Source organism: Bufo bufo, chromosome 6, assembly GCF_905171765.1.
Source record: "Bufo bufo chromosome 6, aBufBuf1.1, whole genome shotgun sequence".
Taxonomy (NCBI): Eukaryota; Metazoa; Chordata; class Amphibia; order Anura; family Bufonidae; genus Bufo; species Bufo bufo.
In genome coordinates, this window is record NC_053394.1 from 31,656,231 (window position 1) to 31,676,473 (window position 20,243).

The 20,243-nt window shown below is 42.6% G+C and overlaps 1 protein-coding gene across 2 annotated transcripts; it reads left to right on the forward strand.

Moving 5' to 3' along the window:
* The first annotated feature begins 1,079 nt into the window (after positions 1-1,079).
* LOC121004662 (NACHT, LRR and PYD domains-containing protein 12-like) lies at positions 1,080-17,967 on the forward strand. 2 transcript variants are annotated; one of them, XM_040436910.1, is made up of 10 exons: positions 1,080-1,225; positions 2,474-2,558; positions 2,818-2,978; positions 3,562-3,745; positions 5,517-5,579; positions 9,701-11,396; positions 12,438-12,524; positions 12,675-12,839; positions 13,601-13,765; positions 17,128-17,967. In XM_040436910.1, the coding sequence occupies exons 2-10, from the start codon at positions 2,525-2,527 to the stop codon at positions 17,264-17,266; spliced, it is 2,694 nt and encodes an 897-aa protein (XP_040292844.1). In that variant the 5' UTR covers positions 1,080-1,225; positions 2,474-2,524; the 3' UTR covers positions 17,267-17,967. The 2 variants fall into 2 exon arrangements, with proteins under 2 accessions (XP_040292844.1, XP_040292845.1); XM_040436911.1 differs by having other exon boundaries at positions 3,562-3,739.
* Positions 17,968-20,243: the final 2,276 nt, after the last annotated feature.

Here is a 20,243-nt window from a genome sequence, read left to right on the forward strand (position 1 = left end):
GTATGTATGTATTGTAGGGTATGTATGGCTGTGTCTATTTGCAAGGCTTTGTGTATGTGTTAGAGATGAGAGAAGTATTAAAAAATTTGATTTAGCTGCTTTACCGTATTTCACAAAAAATTTCGCTTTGTGACTAATTACTTCATCCCGAAGCGCATTTCTTTGTAAGTAGTGGGTGCATTGTACCCCTCAGTTACCGGGTTCATAGCTGATTGCGGCATCTGACAGCAATATTATAATTGAAGATCTAGCGCAAAATCTCGCGCAGCCCGTGATGGCGACCGGCGTGGTGACGTCATATGTCACTGCGCACAGGATTTTGTGCGAGATCTTCAATCAAGATAGCGGCGCCCGGCTCTTCGTACTCAAACGGAGAAGGTAATATGATATTTTTTTTTTTACTGCCATTCAGGAAAAATCAATTCGCTACCACGAAGCACAAAGAAATTCGGCTTCGCTGCGAATAGAATTTTCCCTGAAATTCAGAACAAATTCCACTTCGTGGAGTTTGATTCGCTCAACACTAGTATGTGTGTATGTAATCAGGGGCGTAGCTATAGGGGAAGCGGCTGCTTTGGAGCCCCCACCCAGGAGGAAGACTAAAAGATTTTATTGTCAGGGCCCCCTTAACAGTATCATACAGTGACATTATATGCAGAGACACTGTAGGAAACAGACGGAGCGGATTCCGGGCCTCGTCTGAGATGACGATCTTGATTAGCCACGGGAGTGAGGGGGTTGCAAAAAAGTTGCTCGGAAGTTGGGGGGCCCAGTCATTTCTAGTTACGCCACTGTATGTAATGGTGTGTGTCTGTGGGTATGACTGCATTCAGATGGCCCTATTACAGACACCTTTGGCATATTGCATATGTAATATCGATGCTAATATACAGCACGATAGCCAGGCATGTACTGTGTGCGAGTGTCTGTGAGCCATTATTGAAAAACAGGAATCAGCAACCTGTGAATCGACAACTCCCAGCATGATCCATTCACATCCATTGGAGACCTGAGGACAGACAATTGTGCATGCTGGAAGTCATAGTTTCACCACAGCTGGAGTGTCGGAGGTTGTGGATCCCTGTTATAGAAAAAAAAATAAATCCTTTCTTCAAGACAGAGTGCAAACAGTTAACCAGACGCTGTTCTTTAACCTCTCCCATTGATCTGGGCGTGACGACCTCTGTTCACTTTCACTTTCAGGATTACAGGAAGACCCAGCACGGTAAAACCCTCTAATACTTCTATGTCAACTAAAATAACTTTGGGGGAATTTATTGCACCTTGTGCTCCCAATATTTCTGGATTTAAAAAGTCACAGAAATATTGTTATGTCACGTTACGGGCTTTTTTATCTCTGCTACTTTGCAGGATCTGTAAAGGGAAGGAGCTCAGGGGAGCATCGCACATAGGGTGGCCAGACGTCCGGTTGTTTGCCGTGTGCATGAGACCTAAGTGATCATGCACATGACTGTATGTGTTTTGAGGTCTGGAAAACACGGATCTACAAAAACACGGATGACATCCGTGTGACATCCATGTCGCATCTGTTTTTTTTCCTGATCCATTGTAACAATGCCGGTCCTTGTCTGCAAAACAGACGAGAATAGGACATGTTGTATTTTTTTGTGGAACAGACTTACGGACATACAGAAATGGAATGCACACAGAGTCACTTCCGTTTTTTGGGGGGACCCATTGAAGTAAATGGTTCTGCAAAAAAAAAACGGAATGAACGTGGAAAGAAAATACGGTCGTGTTCATGAGCCCTAAATATCATCAGAAATTCCATGTAATGCCTCATTCACACATCAGTGTTTGGTCAGTGATTTCCATCAGTGATTTTGAGCCAAAACCAGGTGCGGCTCTAAACACAGAACAGGAGCAGATCTTTCCATTATATACCTTATCTCTACTTAGGCTCCAATCCCAGTTTGGGCTCACAATTAGGGTTGAGTAAAGTGCACTTCGGATCATACAGTATATCCGAAGTCGCTTCAGTCAAAACTTCGTTTGAATGCTGTACGGAGATCAGACTCCTAACAGCATTCAAATGCATGGGCTCCGCCGAGGTGAAATTCGTTATCTCCGAAGTCTTGTGAGACTTCAGTGAATAACTTGAGACTTCTCTTTTTTTAACTTAAAAACAATTTTAAAACTGGGATCCGAAGTCGACTTCGGTAACTACTGGTACCTGAGTGCCGAAGCTGACTTTGGATCCCAGTTTCGAAATGGTTTTCATGTTAAATAATCAAAATCCGAAGTTATTCAACAAAGCTCTCAGTCGTAACTTGCCTCTAAACCCTATAAACCACCAACCACAATAATCTAGAGACGCCACATGTGTCAATCTCTTAAAAATTCTAGATTACAGATCTTTGTGTCATGGGATCGATCAAATAAGAAGTACGTCGACTATGGGGTAAAACTGTATGCTTTGAGACCACTAAAATCTACCACTTTGCTTGGACAGGAATTTTGTGTAGAAATTTGAAGAGATCTTTAAGCCGAGGAGAAGTAAGCCATGGAGAAAAAGTGTTCAAGAGTCATCACCGATGGTCAGTAATGTCACCAGGGTCACACCAATATTAAAAGTTTAGTATAGGCCATCAATATAAAAATCCTGGACAACCCCATTAAGGGGTAAAAAATATATTAAGACATAAAAATGTGATACCCCCCATAGGGCAGGGCTTCTTTCTGAGCTTTGATCTTGTCTTCAAATTACTCACTTCTTCCGTTTCCATCTGTAAGAATCATGGTTGCCGTCGTGAGTCCAAAAAATTGTCATTGACCCTGTAATATTTTCTACTCCAGATGACGTTCAGAAGTTCCGCCAGCAACTGTCTCAGTATAAAGAGTCCAGCCTGAGGATTCTGTATAGCTACTTCTGGAATGACCTGAAACACATAATGGAGGTTTTGGACACTCATGACCTCCTGGGAGAGCTCACGTCCCGAAATGTCCGCATAGAGAGGGTGAGAAAAAAGTCTTCCATGTGGTAAAGAGATGGTTACAAAAAATGTACTAATGACCAAGTAATACACTGAAACCTCTATGAGATGACCACCCAAAATTACATTGAAAAATGGCCTTCAAAGTGGTGGTGAATATGGCCTGTATGCATGAGACAAGATGGAACTGAACATCAGTGTACATGAAGAGGTGAGGTGACACTGTATATGTCTAATCAGCCAGAGCTTCATAAGTTGCACTTGCACTACATATAGGCAACAGAGTCATCTTGTACCAACCATATCGGTATAACCTGGCCCTACACAGATCATTCATCTCTGAAGCCCTCCTGTCTTCTTTGAGATAGGATCTGACTGCCATGAACAGTGGCTTATATCCTATGTATGATCTGTCTCAGATCAAGGTGACCATTTACTCCTGATCACAAAACTTGATGGGAACCACCTCCCCAGAAACTGGGAGGTGGAGACCTTTCCCAGTGAGACCTTTTAGGCAAATGCGCCTTTGCCCTCCCTAAAACAGACAATGTTGAGGAACTGAGACATCAATTTAAAATGCTTTCATTTTGCTGTTCTTCTTTTTTAGGATTACCTTTTAATGAAGAAAGAATTAGGAGCCTCTACATTTTCTGAATGTCTCATACAAGATATTAAGGACTTGAGACGAACAGCTGTACTAGCATTGTGGGAAAGCCTCTTTGTCCTACAGAATAAGTACCAACACCCTAACCTGATTGGACTATTGGCTGAATTTAACCAAGCAGGTAGGGGTAATGATATGTTACTATTGATATGGAAAACTGTGTACACTTCTGCCCCAATTGTCACCACCACTAGAGGGCTCTGTTGGGTATTGCACTACACATATAGGTGATATAGGCTCGGACAGGTCTCCACAAGAGTATTATAGGAAGATTATGTACCACTTACAGTAGTATGAACTAGGGTACATAACCCAATGAACATGAGATGTTTTAATGCATAATCTACAGTAAAGTGCTACTTCTTATGTTAGACACCCTGATATTATTATCATTAGGATATCACTCCAGTACACTATAATTCCTTAGAGGGTATGCCTACCTTCACAACCAACATAATTTTTATATATATATATATATATATATATATATATATATATATATATAGCAAGTAATCTGTATTAAAGGGTAACTGTCATAATTTTTATTATTTTATTTGTTTATTACAGCTAGGCATGTATACCTGAGTCTGTCAATGATTGTCAAAAGATCTGTAATTACCTTATAATAACAGCTTTCATTAATGTCCTCTGTCCCCTTCCACTGCTCCCTTAAAAGACCGTTACTAGGGCTCATCTGTCTCCCAACTAAATGTAAACAGAAGACAGAGGGGCGGTCCTTCACACTGCAGGCCTGCATTAGGCTTCAGAGTGAGGAGGCGTGTCTCTCAGTAATCCAATCTGATTGGCTGGCAGGGAGCTGCTGGCTACAGCAAGTGTGTATGGGAAGTGAGGGAAAGCAGTTTTGGCCTCAGAGAACTGGCAGAAGAGCCATCTTGAGATGGTCCTCATATTGTAAATGTTTAAACAGCCGTAACTAAGGGAAAAACTCAAGGAAAACAGTGGTAAGTGAAGAAACTAAAGATTGCTTTATGCATAATGCTGCTGCAGCAGTAACATATGCTAAAATGCTTTTTTTTTATGAAAACATGACAGTTACCATTTAAAGAATATCCTACTTCTATGCAGCTCTGTATGTTTCCATGATAACAGACTACAAGCTAGCCTGTTTGTAGTCTGATCCTTAGGAAGAAGAAGAAGGGAGCAGATGGAAGGGAGTATGACAGCAGGATCCATCTATGCTGGTTATGGTTGTAGTCTGTAACCATGGAAGGACATAGAGCTGCATAGGAAGTGTAAACAGTTTATTCATTTTTTATGTTAGATGCATTGGAGCAATAAAAAAAAAATAGCTTGAGAAGTCATACATAATTCTTGAAGGAATTGTCCATCATTTGCCCAGCAGCTCGTTGAACCCATTGAAAAAAAAAATCCTATTGACTGATCTGCACACGCCCCGTGCCGGCCGCCAGGCTTCCAATCTTGACCTCTAAACCTCTGGTTGGATGGAATCATGGGCGCTGTTGCAGCCAATATCTGGCCTCAGAGGTGACGTGTCCCCAAGCAGCAAGTCACTGCCGCCCCATGTGCAGATTGGAAACACGTCACCACTGAAACCAGTCATTGTCTGGAATGGCGGCGCACTTGTCCCCGTCTGTCTGGAAGTTTACAGGTCAGGACTGGAATATTGTTGAACAGAGCCAGGGAGCTGTAACGGAGTGGCAGGTAGCAGGTGAGTATGATTTTTTCAACTGGTCCAACAGGTAAAATATACCCAAAAGCCTCACAACCCCTTTAAATCTTCTGAAAAGATATGACGCTAACACTAATCCTCATAACTCTGGAAAACTGGTTATTTTATAGATTCCTGTTCAGACTGGGACTGTTGGCTAAAATGTCAGGATAATGGTTACCAGTATGTTTTTTTTCCCCCATTGTAGAAGATACATTAGTGTCACTGATTAATCTGGATGAAGAGGGACACGACTTACATGAATTAAAAGGTAAATGATACAAACAATGTGATTCAGGTGATTTATGAACTTTCTGAACTAGCTTAAGATCTCTTTCACACGGGCAAGATTTCCGCGCAGGTGCAATGCGTGAGGTGAACGCATTGCACCCGCACTGAATCCGGACCCATTCATTTCTATGCTGCTGTGCACATAAGCGGTGATTTTCACGCATCACTTGTGCGTTGCGTGAAAATCGCAGCATGCTCTATATTGTGCATTTTTCATGCAACGCAGGCCCCATAGAAGTGAATGGGGCTGCGTGAAAATCGCAAGCAAGTGCGGATGCGGTGCCATTTTCACGCATGGTTCCATGGTTCACTTGAATGGAGCTTAGCCCCGCCCAGGCCAGTTGATACTAGTCGTGACGTCACTGGGCCTGCGGTAAACAGTGAGAAGGCTGCGGCGCTCCTGGAGCTCCGCTGCCTTCTCAAACAGCTGATCGGCGGTGGTCCCGGGTGTCGGACCCCCGCCGATCAGATTCTGATCTATCCAGAGGATAGATCATCAGTTTAAACAAACTGCAGAACCCCTTTAATATCAGATTGGAGGGGGTCTGACACCTGGCACCCCTCTGATCAGCTGTTTTGGGCTGCTGCTGCATCGGAGACTATACAGCGTACAGAGCTGGAGGCCGACAGCTCCGTACACTGTGCAGTGGCCATGCCAGGGTACTGCAGCCCAGCTCCCATTCAAATGATGTTGGCACCAGACACTACACAGTGTATGGAGACTTCTGCTCCTGCTTTGTACACTGCTAGTCTCCGGTGACATGGCAGCCTGAAACAGCTGATTGTGGGGGTGCTGTTGAACCCCCAGTCCAGAGCATAGGTCATCAATATACAGTACAGACCAAAAGTTTGGACACACCTTCTCATTCAAAGAGTTTTCTTTATTTTCATGACTATGAAAATTGTAGATTCACACTGAAGGCATCAAAACTATAAATTAACACATGTGGAATTATATACATAACAAACAAGTGTGAAACAACTGAAAATATGTCATATTCTAGGTTCTTCAAAGTAGCCACCTTTTGATTTGATTACTGCTTTGCACACTCTTGGCATTCTCTTGATGAGCTTCAAGACGTAGTCCCCTGAAATAGTTTTCACTTCACAGGTGTGCCCTGTCAGGTTTAATAAGTGGGATTTCTTGCCTTATAAATGGGGTTGGGACCATCAGTTGCGTTGAGGAGAAGTCAGGTGGATGCACAGCTGATAGTCCTACTGAATAGACTGTTAGAATTTGTATTATGGCAAGAAAATAGCAGCTAAGTAAAGAAAAATGAGTGGCCATCATTACTTTAAGAAATGAAGGTCAGTCAGTCAGCCGAAAAATTGGGAAAACTTTGAAAGTAAGGGCTATTTGACCATGAAGGAGAGTGATGGGGTGCTGCGCCAGATGACCTGGCCTCCACAGTCACCGGACCTGAACCCAATCGAGATGGTTTGGGGTGAGCTGGACCGCAGAGTGAAGGCAAAAGGGCCAACAAGTGCTAAGCATCTCTGGACACTCCTTCAAGACTGTTGGAAGACCATTTCAGGGGACTACCTCTTGAAGCTCATCAAGAGAATGCCAAGAGTGTGCAAAGCAGTAATCAAAGCAAAAGGTGGCTACTTGGAAGAACCTAGAATATGACATATTTTCAGTTGTTTCACACTTGTTTGTTATGTATATAATTCCACATGTGTTAATTCATAGTTTTGATGCCTTCATAGTCATGAAAATAAAGAAAACTCTTTGAATGAGAAGGTGTGTCCAAACTTTTGGTCTGTACTGTATGTAACCCAGGGAACCCCTTTAAGCCATTGTCAGACATCTCTAGCGGCATCTCCCCTCACAACATAAGAATTAGGCCTCATGCACACGGCCGTTGTTTTGGTCCGCATCCGAGCTGCAGTTTTTGCGGCTCCGATGCGGACCCATTCACTTCAATGGGGCTGCAAAAGATGGGGACAGCACTTCGTGTGTTGTCCGCATCCGTTGCTCCGTTCCGTAGCCCCGCAAAAAAAAAAAAATATCCTGTCCTATTCTTGTCCGTTTTGCGGACAAGAATAGGCAGTTATATCAATGGCTGTCCGTGCCATTCCGCAAATCCGTGTTTTGCAGATCCGCAATTTGGGGACCGCAAAACACACAACAGTCGTGTGCATGTAGCTTAAGGCATATAAAATTCAGCATGGCCGATCCTTCTCAGCATTATCTTTCACAGGACAGTCTAGGCACCTTATAGTCGATGAGCCTCACTGAGATCGGTGGGTTTGCTCAACGTTAATCTACTGTGAGTGGACACTTTAGGTCTCTTTCACACGAGCGGATGCCATGCAGGTAATCTGCTGCGTGAAAGAGAGCCAAGCCCCGCTCTGGACAGCAGAGACACAGAGCATTAACATGATTGATAATGCTCCGTGCCTCTCTGTGATCTTTTTACTACAAATTCACAGTGGGATAAAGTTGTCACCGTGATTTTGTAGTAAAAAGATCACAGAGAGGCACAGAGCGTTATCAATCATGTTAATGCTCTGTGTCTCTGCTGTCCGGAACAGGGCTTGGCTCTCTTTCACGCAGCGGATTCCACACACAGGATCCGCTCGTGTGAAAGAGCCCTAAGATTTGGGGGTAATATCTCTCCTTGGGGAGAGAGCACCTTAATCACCACGAGGAGACTTACACGCTCCTCTGGAATTCTGGGAAGAAAGGGATGCAAATGAGCTCTTAACAAGCTCTGCCTCTAATCCCACCAGATGTAAGGTAGTGATGAGCGGCAGGGGCTACATTCGAATTCGCAAAATTTCACAAATATTTGGGCGAATATTCGTCATATATTCGCAAATTCGAGATTATATTCTTGATTGCGAAAAATCGGCAATGTAATATTCGTGTAATGCGCGTGAAATACAGGTGTGGCTCACTTTTGCTACATTTTCTAAAGGTTCTAGTAGTTTCCTGAGACTGGAGAAAATGGTTGGCACGGCAGAACATTACAATAACTTTATATGCAGATAGAGTGCACAATATATTCGCGATTGCTCTAATCGGCACTAATGATGCGAATATTTTGGCGCAATACATGAAACTTCACATTTTAGCAGGTCTGCATGTATGTATGGACAGCAGAACCTATCACACTACCTAACACCCTGCACTGCAACAGCTACACTATATCAGGTTATAACCTACACTGACTATCTCCCACTAACTATCTGTATTATATATATAAGCTATCTAACTATCTATCTAATGTAATGAGTGGAAAGCACAGAGCACAGCAATGACACTGCTCTCTCTCTCAGAACTTCAAAAAACTGTAGAAAATGGCTGCTGGGGAGGTTCTTATATAGTAAGGGGTGGGCAACTTTCCTATTGGTTGCTAGGGATGTTGCTAAGCTCAGACAAAGACATTGCAGCCTTCTCATTGGCCCACAAGCAAGAAGGGAGGTTACTGATGAAAAAAAATCTAGAATATTCGAAATTCCGAATATATATCACTATATTCTAAATATTCGCGAATTCTCGAAGTGCCGATGTTCGCGATTAACATTCGCGATTTGAATATTCGTGCCCAACACTAATGTAAGGCAGCTATCCTATAAGTCAGGGGTGGGCAACCTGCGGCACTCCAGCTGTTGTGAAACTACAATTCCCAGAATGCTCCATTTATTTCTAGGAGAGTTCTGAGAAGAGCAGAGCAAGTATGCATGCTGGGAGTTGTAGTTTCACAACAGCTGGAGTGCCACCGGTTGCCCAGCCCCGCTATAAGTCAATGTTCAACCCTTTAAATAAGCCATGAGACATGACTCAGATATTAAATAAGCCAGCATCTCATCTGCAGACAGCTGTTACGGGGTGATTGCCCCTCATCAGTGCAGTGCAGAGCAGAGAGTACTGGCTTAACTGGGTGAGAGGCTCTTTCTGGCCACTTTAACGCATGTAGTAGATGGTGAAATGGCGCTTTCACATTTTTGTATTCTGTGCTTGTTGCCAAGATGCTTTTATTATATTGTCAGTGTCCATCAAGTTCAACTTCATTTGCATATCTTGATGTATCTCAGTTTAGGCAAAATGTGGTATTTCATATTTCAGTTGTATTCTCAAACCATTTTTCATAGAAACCCATGAATGTCACAAGAAACATCTTCTGGAAATGACCAAAGAATTAGAGGAGCACAATGCCCCAGGAGTTGAGCAACCAAGACAAAGCAATAATATTTATTCTTGCTACTTGGATCTCAATGTTGTCTCTTCCCAGCAGTTCAGGAAACGTTCTCAACAGGAGATAACAGAAACTGGAGGGAGACTCGAGCATTATTTGGGAAAGACACATGCCAATTTGGAACGTATCTCTCCCAACAGGTTGTTTCGCTGGTGCCACCATTCTGATTGTATACCGCATGCAGTCATGGTGAGTGGGGTACCAGGAGTTGGGAAGACCACGCTAATGCAAAAGTTTGTGTATGACTGGGTGACTAAGAAACATTATCAAAGATTTTCTTTTGTTTTCTTCTTTAAATTCCGGGAGCTAAATAGATATGGTGAGGACAAGGTCAGCTTGGATAAGTTGATCTCTGAACATTATCCTTATCTATGGACTCAACTTGATATCATCTTACAGGATCCAAAAAAACTGCTCTTCATCTTTGATGGTCTAGATGAAAGTATACACAACATTGATTTTGGTTTACCAAATCTATGTTGTAACCCCAGAGAGCAGGTCAACCTGGGTGTAATTGTGGTTAGCTTGGTGAGACAAAGTCTTCTCGAAGGGTCTTCAATACTGCTAAGCGGTCGGCCAACCCAACTGGCTTCTATTGACACTTGTGTTTTCCAAAGGGTTTCTGAGATCATGGGATTCCTTCCGAAAGAAAGGGAGATGTACTTTGAATTTTTTTTCAAAAATGACAAATTGTCCACCAGGGCTTTTCAATATGTAAGAGAGAACGACGCATTGTACACGTTCTGTTACATCCCATCGTACTGCTGGATCATCTGCAAAGTGTTATCCATGTGTTTTGAGGCCGCACCACAAAATAATCAGATTTCATTCCTACCAAAAACAGCGACTCAGCTGTTTGTGTCATACGTTGCCAACACTCTCATCAATCATTGTACGGACAATGAATGTCCCGTGGAGCTCATCAAATCCATTGGGAAGATGGCACAATATGGAATAAAAAATCACATTCTTACCTTTGATCTTAAAGATTTGGAATCATTTGAAGTGGACATTAAATCAAAGTCATTATCCAGTTTTGTGATAGAAAATAATAGTCACTCTACGACCTACTCCTTCCTCCATCTCACCATTCAAGAGTTCTTCTCAGCTTTAATTCACTACTTGGATTCAGAGATAGACATGAAGTCGACACTAGATCGAGACAGATCATTTAAGGATGGTCCCAGTGAAATGTTCATCCGATTTCTCTGTGGCTTGTCTGACAAAACTAATAGTTCTCTTATCTCTTCTTTATCTCTAAGTATTAAAACTTCCACTTCCAAGCAGGTCACTAGCTGGCTTAGCCAGGAAATTGCATCAAAATGGACAAAAGCAGATCCTCGTGAGAAAATGAATATGCTGACATGTCTTTTTGAGTCCAGAAATACAAGTCTTGTTCAGGATACGATAGGACCGCACTCACATGGTCTAGACTTTTCAGAATTCCACCTTACGCCTATGGATTGCACCGTATTAGCTTTTATCCTTGAATCCTGTGGAGAAATCGATTACCTTAATCTAGACAGATGTTTCATTCAAAGCGAAGGCTTGGAGAGACTAGCTGCAATTCTACACACAGTTCGAGAACTCAGGTAGGATATCAAATTTTGATTCATTTAATGACATTTCTAAAATTACTTTGTGCTAAAAATTGATGAGCAACTCTCAAGTTTTGGGTCCAACGAGTCGTACACAAGTATTTGACTAGAGTAAGAATGAGTGGAGGTCATTCTCATGAGCGCACAGAATTTGCTCAGGTCATTCTCATGTTGTAGTCAGGAGCTATGGGGGGCACTTTTATAAGAAACCCAAACATACTACAGGTAATAAAGTTCTCTAGGTGGCAAGAAAGGATAGTCCACAAACACCGGTTCAAACTGTACTAAATCAATGCTCAGGTCCATCCACAGTCTAGGCACAGCATCTTAAAGTGGATGGAGGGTCTTGATCCTTTAACAGTTTCTCATTTCCCACACAGCAGGCCACACAGTTTGTGCTCCGGGGATCCTTGTCAGTACTGACTCCGCTTCCCAGCAGCCAACTGGGTTACATGCCAATTTCTTCACACACCTTCTACTGCTGGCCTCGCCAAACGGCACCAACACTTGGTGGAAAAAGGGGTCTTATGCTAACCTTTTGGTCTCCATCCAGATGACTCACGCTCTCCAATAAATAGCATGCTCCTCTGGCGAGCAAGGCAGCAACTACATCCCCACTGACAACCTGGGCTGTACTAACCCCTACGGGACCATGCTTGTGCCCTTCTCTCCCCCTCACTGTTACATAGCCAACCTTTAGCAACAATTCAAAGGAACATAACCCAGCACAGCAGACAATCTCTTCGAGACCCTCATGCTATCATGCTACTCACTCAGGACAGGACGTTTCCCAGTTCTCACGCTCTGATTGCATTATTGCAATATCTAATTCAGACACCAACCACAGGAGAACCAATACACTTCCAACTACTTGATGTGCATTCTCGAATAACATAGTACATGAATGTGAGCACAATAAATGGATCCTTTACCGTCTGGATTGCATGCTGCATTTACCTCATGCTGCATATTGCACATTTTGTTTTGTAGGTGTATTTTACTAGACTTTGTTGGTTTTCTATTGCTTTGGTTTAGGCTTTCGAACAACGACCTGAAAGACAGTGATATGCCTTTTATCAGCAGGGTCTTAACTCATGAAGCCTGCAGGGTACAAATACTAAGGTAAGAACCAGAATTCTCAGAAGTATTTACAGATCATTCCCTATTGCACAGATATCCCTCCATCTACTGTCTTGTTTCCCGGAGGAGGCATGGAAGTATCATGGATCTCCGGTAGATACATAACACACAACTTCTATGTTCTTTCCACAGCTTAAAGGATAATTCCTTCAATTCATGTTCTGAATTGGCATGTGTATTAAATATGAATCAAAGTCTTGTAGAACTGGATCTCTCCAGGAACAATTTGGCCTGTCCAGATTTCTCTCACTTGATGGAAGCTCTCTCATCTAAAACCTGCACCATAGCACGTTTGCTGTGAGTAGTCATATTAAGTCTTTATGTACGGTGAGGTTGTTTTATCCTTTTAATTACATGCATCTTAGTTTCCAGAAAAGAGGGAAGCCAACTTTAGAGTAATCTTTTTCAACCAGTGGTTCTGGAGCCACATATGACTTACAATCCCTAACTTTGTGGCGCTGGTCATAATACAACACCCACACAGATAAGTGACTCTCATCCCTGAAAAAAGCCAATTTGGATGGTATAATACCAGTATGTCAAGTTTCACAATACCTGCAAATAATAATTTAGTGCCAGGATTTCATAGGTCTCCTACATTTGGTTTTATTAAAAATTGCTCCAGACCACTGCCCAAACATGTATGTGGCTCACAAGGTGCCAAAAGGTTGTAGGCACATAAATAGGTATCGCTGGTTATCCAAGATGACGAAAGAGACCTTTCACAGTGAAGAGAAAAGTAGAAGCATCCTTGGTGGTCTAGGGCATCAACAGGGTTAAGAAAACCTTCCAATCTGTGGTAGTACAAGGGGTAACACGTCTATCCCCGGTGGTGAAGTGGATAATGAACTGGTTTGTCATCCGTTTTGTGCAACTGTCAGTATCGGGAACCACATAGTGGACGGAAACCTCAGTCCACTGTGTAGTTTCTGGTGCTGGAGTACCCCAGCATGGCCACTACTAACTTGTATGACTACAGATTCCCATCTTCAAAGCCCTAGGGTGGTGAAGGGTCAGTGCTTCTTCTTGACAACTCTGAAACTTTATGTTTCTCTCAGTCTTCAACAGATTAAACTGACAGATGAATACTCTCCATTTCTGATCTCACTGAGTGAAAACCCAAACCTTAACCATCTAGACCTGAGCTATAATTTCCTGACCGACGCCAGTGCTGAAGATATCCAACATCTTATATTGTGTTCACAAAGCCTGACAAAAATTTGGTAAGTCCATCCAGGGAAAGTCACAAGGCACTCATCTGTACAGCCTGTTTCTTAGAATTCAGGGGCCATGGCTACTTCCCCTGGTTCCTGACTGACACCTTGGAGGTCAATTAGTTGGTTTGATTGCAGGATCGGTATAGTTATCATAGCGTATTGCTTGGACGCTATTAACCAGCCATACTAATGAGACAACTGTTGTCGGAATGCTCGCTCATCTGATGGCCATCTTACCTGATCCTCCAATATCTAGGTATTTTCAGCTTGGCTGAGCATGCGTATGTAATAAATAGGGAGAGGAGAGAAGCTGCTGCCAGCCACCTTGGAGAAGAAAAGAAACGGGCAGAAGAAATCTAACATGCCTGTTCTTTATCTCTCCTGACATCAGCCATTGGGAGAGAGTCAGGAACTTCTCATACATGTAGAGTGTTTGGCCGCTAGTGACAAGGATTCTCTACTCATAAGTTATTGGTGATGTATAGTATTTATAATACTTTACTGGCCACATCCCTCTAAATGTCCTTCTGCAATGGCCATAGCACCAAGGAGCTATACCAAGCCCAACGGCTGAGGGGCTCTGCTCACATGTAGAATCTTTCTGCTGATTGCTGTGGTGGCTTTCTGTTCACCAGTTCCACATCGTTGGTTCCTCTTTGGACAGTCCTGTGGTCTGTCCTATGTACTGTCAAAAAGGTTGTAGTCCATGCTGAATTTTCTTTGAGGCCCTATAAATTCTATTTATGGTCTGGAAGTTCTGATTTGAGTTTGCCTGAGCCACTGCTTATTTGCAACCGGACTTCCGTTACCTGTATTGGTTGTCAAAAAGCTCTTTTCACTTCAAAAATGTTTTTTTTTTGTCTTGGGTCAACCTCCTAAGTCCTTTTCACCATGTCAAGCCTTAAAGTGGTTCTCTTGCATCAACATCTTGTAAAATACACCTTTAAAGAAGAACTCCTGCAAAAGACTGTATTCTCTGACCTGTTAGAAAGGTACATGATGTAATCTGTAGTGAATGTAATTTTCTTACCAGTGGTTGTATTTGTGAGCTATAACCTCCCTTATGCTTCTCAGCTGTGTCATGTGACCAGCAACCAGACTCCCCAACTGACACAGCATCTTATGTGTGGACAGGAAGTGGGAGCCTCAGTGTCCGTCTCATAGGAATGAATAGAGAAGTAACTGACTTCCTGTCCTGTGTCAGTTGTAGATCAGAGAGTTGGTCATATGACACAGATGAGGATCAGACGGGAGGTTATAACTCATAAATACATTCACTACAGATGACATAATGTACCTTTCTTGCACTTAAGAGAATAAAAAGTTTTGCGGGAATACTTCTTTAAGAAAGTAGCCATAATTTTGTAACGTATTTCTTTTACCTTTAGGGCTCATTCAGACGAACGTAAGGACTTTGTGCCCTCCTGGTGCTGATGCGGATCCATTGACTTGAATGGTTCCGCAATCCGCAAGATACAGCAAAAGTTAGGACATGTCCTATCTTTTACAGTGTGGAGGGACGGACCTGAAATCCCACGAAAGCGCTTTCCAGTGCTTCCATGGGCTTCCGATGCGTGGCTCCGTTCTGCAAAAGATAGGACATATCCTATCTTTTGCTATATCTTGCAGATCTCGGACCCATTCAAGTGCCCATATATTGCGGACCCGCGGTAATGTCAATGGGGCCTTATTGCTCCTATCTTCCATGCAGGGCTGTGGCCACATGACCATCTCCATGCAGCTCTTTCTTATTTCCTGTGATGTCATGTCTGCAGGCGGGGTAATGATAGGGGAGTGTCTATGGAACTAGCTGGGTGGGAGGAGCTATAAACTAGCTGGGCGTTGTTAGAGGCGGAGCTGTGGCAGAGGAAGAAGAAGTGCATCATGGGTTTGGTTGCTCAAAAAAGAAGAAAAATAGCAGCACTTATGAATCTATAGCAAAAAGTCTATATGGTGGTGGTGCCCGCTGTGTTGGATACCAGTCTGTAGTATCCCCAAATCATCCAGAATAAATCAAAAATAAAACTGCAGCACTCGCCGGTCTTCAATTCATGCTGGTTTATTCACCAAAAATTGCGAAGTTTCGAGCTCTCGGTCTTTCTCAAGCAAACAAATGTGTGTGTATACACGAATACATATACCATCCTAAATGGTCACATGATCATTATGCAAATTGATCACATGATCACCATGCAAATGGTCACATGCTCAATGTGATCACATGACCAATGGTCACATGATCATTATGCAAACTGGCCACATGACCACTATGCAAACTGGTCACATGATCACCATGCAAATGTGTGCACCCAAAAATGGGAGGCGTGACCCTCAGTTTATGAGGGGAACACTGCCACTAATTAGGTGTACACCCACTCATTCAGTGGAAACGTCATCCCACTCCCGTGGGGAAACGCTTACCCTATCTTGAACGTTCATACTGGACTGAAATCCAGGATCAGGTGATAAATCAATCGACTGACCACCCCTCCTCAAGACAGTCCAACCAGTATAGCCCTTTAAAGAGCAGTCTCAGCAACAATGTAGTTTCAGGGTAATGATTGATCATGGATTTGCATAGTGATCATGTGACCGATTTGCATGATGATCATGTGACCATTTGCACGGTGATCATGTGACCAGTTTGCATAGTGGTCATGTGGCCGATTTGCATAATGATCATGAGACCATTTAGGATGGTATATGTATTCATGTATACACACACATTTGACCGGCGAGTGCTGCAGTTTTATTTTTGATTTATCATGGGTTTGGTTGGCTACAGCAACAGGAAGTGCTACCTTCAGGGTGGAAACAAACCAGAGAGATTGGTATCCAAGGTGAAAACGAGTCAGGAAAGTCCAAATAAAATAAAAAAAATACAGGGAAGATGTACATGGCATAAGGACTTTAAAAAAAAAAAAAAATTATTTATATTTTTTAATTTTTACTTCAATTTCCACTCCAGCCTGTGGTACCGGTGGAAAAAGCCGTACTCGCCTGCTCCCCAATTCTTCATTTCGGTCTCAGGCTGCCTTCACTGTTTTTCCAGTCCCCATTTGTAAACTTACAGACAGATGGGATGACGTGCACCACTGCAGCCAACAACTGTGACATATCCCCAAATGGCACATGACATTCCGCTTGGGGACACATTGTTGGCTGCTGGTGACGCACATGACACCATCTGTCCAGAAATTTAAAGAGAGGATCAGAAGAGCAGTGAAAAGAGCTAGGGAGCCGGATGGAATATGGAAAACCCCTTTAAGAGATGGTAGGCAGAACTATAGGCATAACTAAGGTTTTGAGTTTGTCCTGTTATTAACGGAAATTGTTTGAATTTATTATATATATTTTTTTTTTTGCAGCATTCAGTTAAATGATTTTACCGAGAAAAGAGAGAGAAATTTAAAAGAACTTGAATCAGTTAAGCCTGGTCTATCTATCGCTGTAACCAACAAGGAGGCATCCGATAATGTGAATGGGGCTACTAAAAGACATTCTTAAAGGTGGTTGTCCAGGATTACAAAAACATAGCTTCTTTCTTCTAAAAAACAGCTCCACCTCTGGGAATGATTTGTGCCTGATATTGCAGCTCAGCTCATTGAAGTGGATGAGGCTGAGCTGCAATAATTCACACAAACTTTGGACAGAGAAGGTGATGTCTCCAGAAAAAAAAAAAACATCAAAAATTGCAATGTAACATCGATAACCCCTTTAAAAACCCAGACTAGGATGGGCCTTCAGGACACGGCCCCATTTTTCAAAACTGACATTCATCACTTTATTTGACAAATGCATCTACTTATCCTACTAATTGATTCCCAATTGTTTTTTTCGTGAGATATTGTAATTTATGGTAGTGGTAAATTTTGGGAAAATTAGCAGTTGCCCGCCACAATACCAAGTGGAATAACACTACTATCACAGGTCCCGCAGCAATAAACTATTGAAGTGAATGGGAGATGAACCACTACACTTTCAATGGAGCTGTTCTTCCTGCAGTGATGAGGTTTGGGGTGACCCCAATGGGGCTGGTGGCCCAGTGTCTATGGCCCATTCATCCGGCTGGCTTCCCAGTCAAAGACTGGAGGCCCAGGGTCTGTGGCAGAGTATCAGCATCTTCTTCTGGTCACTCATGAAATCTGTCAGAGTCTCTCCTACTAAGCACTGGTCCCTATCTTCAGTTTACTAGGGGCTCTGACTGCTCTCATATATACTTGCTTGCTGAACTAGAACCTTCTAGTGGGAGAGGCGGAGTGGAGAAGCACAGCCTAAACAGATACAATGTTAATTTTCAATGGGGCCGGAATGTGCTGTCCGCATCCGCATTTGCGGATCCGCACTTTTGTTCCGCAAAAAAATGGAACATGTCCTATTTTCGTCCGCAATTGCTGGCGATGTGCGGTCGGAAATATGCGGAACACACATTGCCGGTGTCCGTGTTTTGCGGATCCGCAAAACACATACGGACGTGTGAATGGACCCTTAGTGTATCACTCCAGAGTGGTGTTACCACTCCTACGCCCTGCTAATATCTCTAATGGGCTAACCTGAATGTCATCTTATGTATTTATTCCAGGTCCTCCACACTGTGCATTTCTAGTGTTATGTAACTGTTTACTACATGTAATGTGCCTGGTTCACCAGCAGGTGGCAGCAAACACGGCAGAGCTGTATGTAGATAGAATGGAACTTACCATTCCATTCTAACCCCCCTCTGGAGAGAAGTGGGAGAGACCTACTTCCTGCAGGAAGGGTGGGGACCAGTTAGCTTCAGTCTAGTTTACCCCCAGCTAAGGGAAGGGTGTGCAGGGGCATGTCTCTGCTAGACGGGCCCACGCCAGCCAGAGCACGATAAAGCTTGAAGCCTCAGGAGCCAGGAGGAAAGTTCCCTGGCATAACCTAGAGTCAGACTACAGAGAAAAAAGTGCAGCATCAAGAAGAAAGCAAAGATTCTATTTAAGCTTGTAAGTACCGCAGAGTCAAAGAGAAAGAGAGTAGAATGGAGTTTGCCTGCCAGTTATATGCTAAAGCCTGCTGGAACCAAGATAAAGCCTGTAAACCGTTTTGGAGAACGTTTATGCAAAGTAAAGCTGCCATTGAACTTCATCTCAAGGTCTGGACTCCAGTTATTGTTTTATCCCTCAATTGTTCCCCCTATTTATTGCTTCGAAGCCAAAGTCTGGGGTCTAGCGGTATCCAGGTAGGAGCACTGTGACACACATAAAGAGACATTTTAGGCTGCACTATACCACTCAGCATTTCCTACACCTGGGATGCGCAATATAGAGGGCCCTGGGGCGCGGCCGCCCGTTGCATAAGTGCACACAACAGCATAAATCACAGTGCAAGTCAACCCTTCAAAGTGCAATAAAGTACATCCAAAGTATTGCCCAGGGTACTACACCTGTTCTATTCACAGTACTAATTCCAGCACCGGAGGCTGCAGGGAACAGCTGATTGTGAGGGGTGCAAGGTGTTGGACGTCACCCATTGTATATTAATGACCTATTCTGAGGCTATGCCATCAATTTCAGGAGCCTAGAAAACCAATTTAACCCCTTGATTGGACTGCACTGGGTTATTTTCAATTTAAGCACATTGATCTATTGTAGTATGATAGTAGTTTTATGTTTTATTATTCTAGTTATATGTTGTGATCATTTTGACATCAAAGTAGAGGTGAAATTTAAAAATGTCACTTGGCACATTTAGCGCGCTCTAGTTCTCTGCTGTATCAGGTTTAAGAAAAAACATTTGTTGGTGTAATTGTTAAATTAGGGATATTTCAAAATGTAAGAAGATTTTGTTTTTGTTTGTTTTTTTTATATATTTTTATTGAGTATTTCAATAAATTGAACCGTACAATCTTGAAGATCCATTGCATTATATGGTACATACAAAGACATTGCATATATAACAAACTATAATCCCAAACATTCCCCACAAACTGGTTATCTTAGGACATTCCCAGATACAATGGTACATATTGGCTCTAGGTAGTGAGCATTTAGGACAAACTATTTGTCTCCCAGCATTTGAAGGGATTTTGCTGCTTTTTGTATCAAAGCAATGAATTGCTTTATGTATAAATTTGAAGTGAGTTTCTCTCCATATTTCACTAGAAGCAGCTTTTTGCACATTTTTCCAACCCCTTAAGATCTCTTTTTAACTTATCTGAGAGTTTAGGTGTATATCCCATTTATAAAGGATATTAGTCTATAAGAAGTAGCCAACAAAGTATCTTTAATTTTTGAAGATGATGTGTGTGTATTTCTTCTATCATCTTTTATGGCTAATATTGGGGAGGTATGGAAAGGTCCCCTTGCTAATCATGCCAGTAACTTCCCCGCTTTGTTCCCTGTCACCTCCAAAACACATTTTAACCGACATAATTTCCTTACAGTAGCCCCCAGTGTGTTCCTAATTATGTTTTTCATTCCTCCACTGGTTGCTGTATAGTTTATAAAAAACGCTGTTT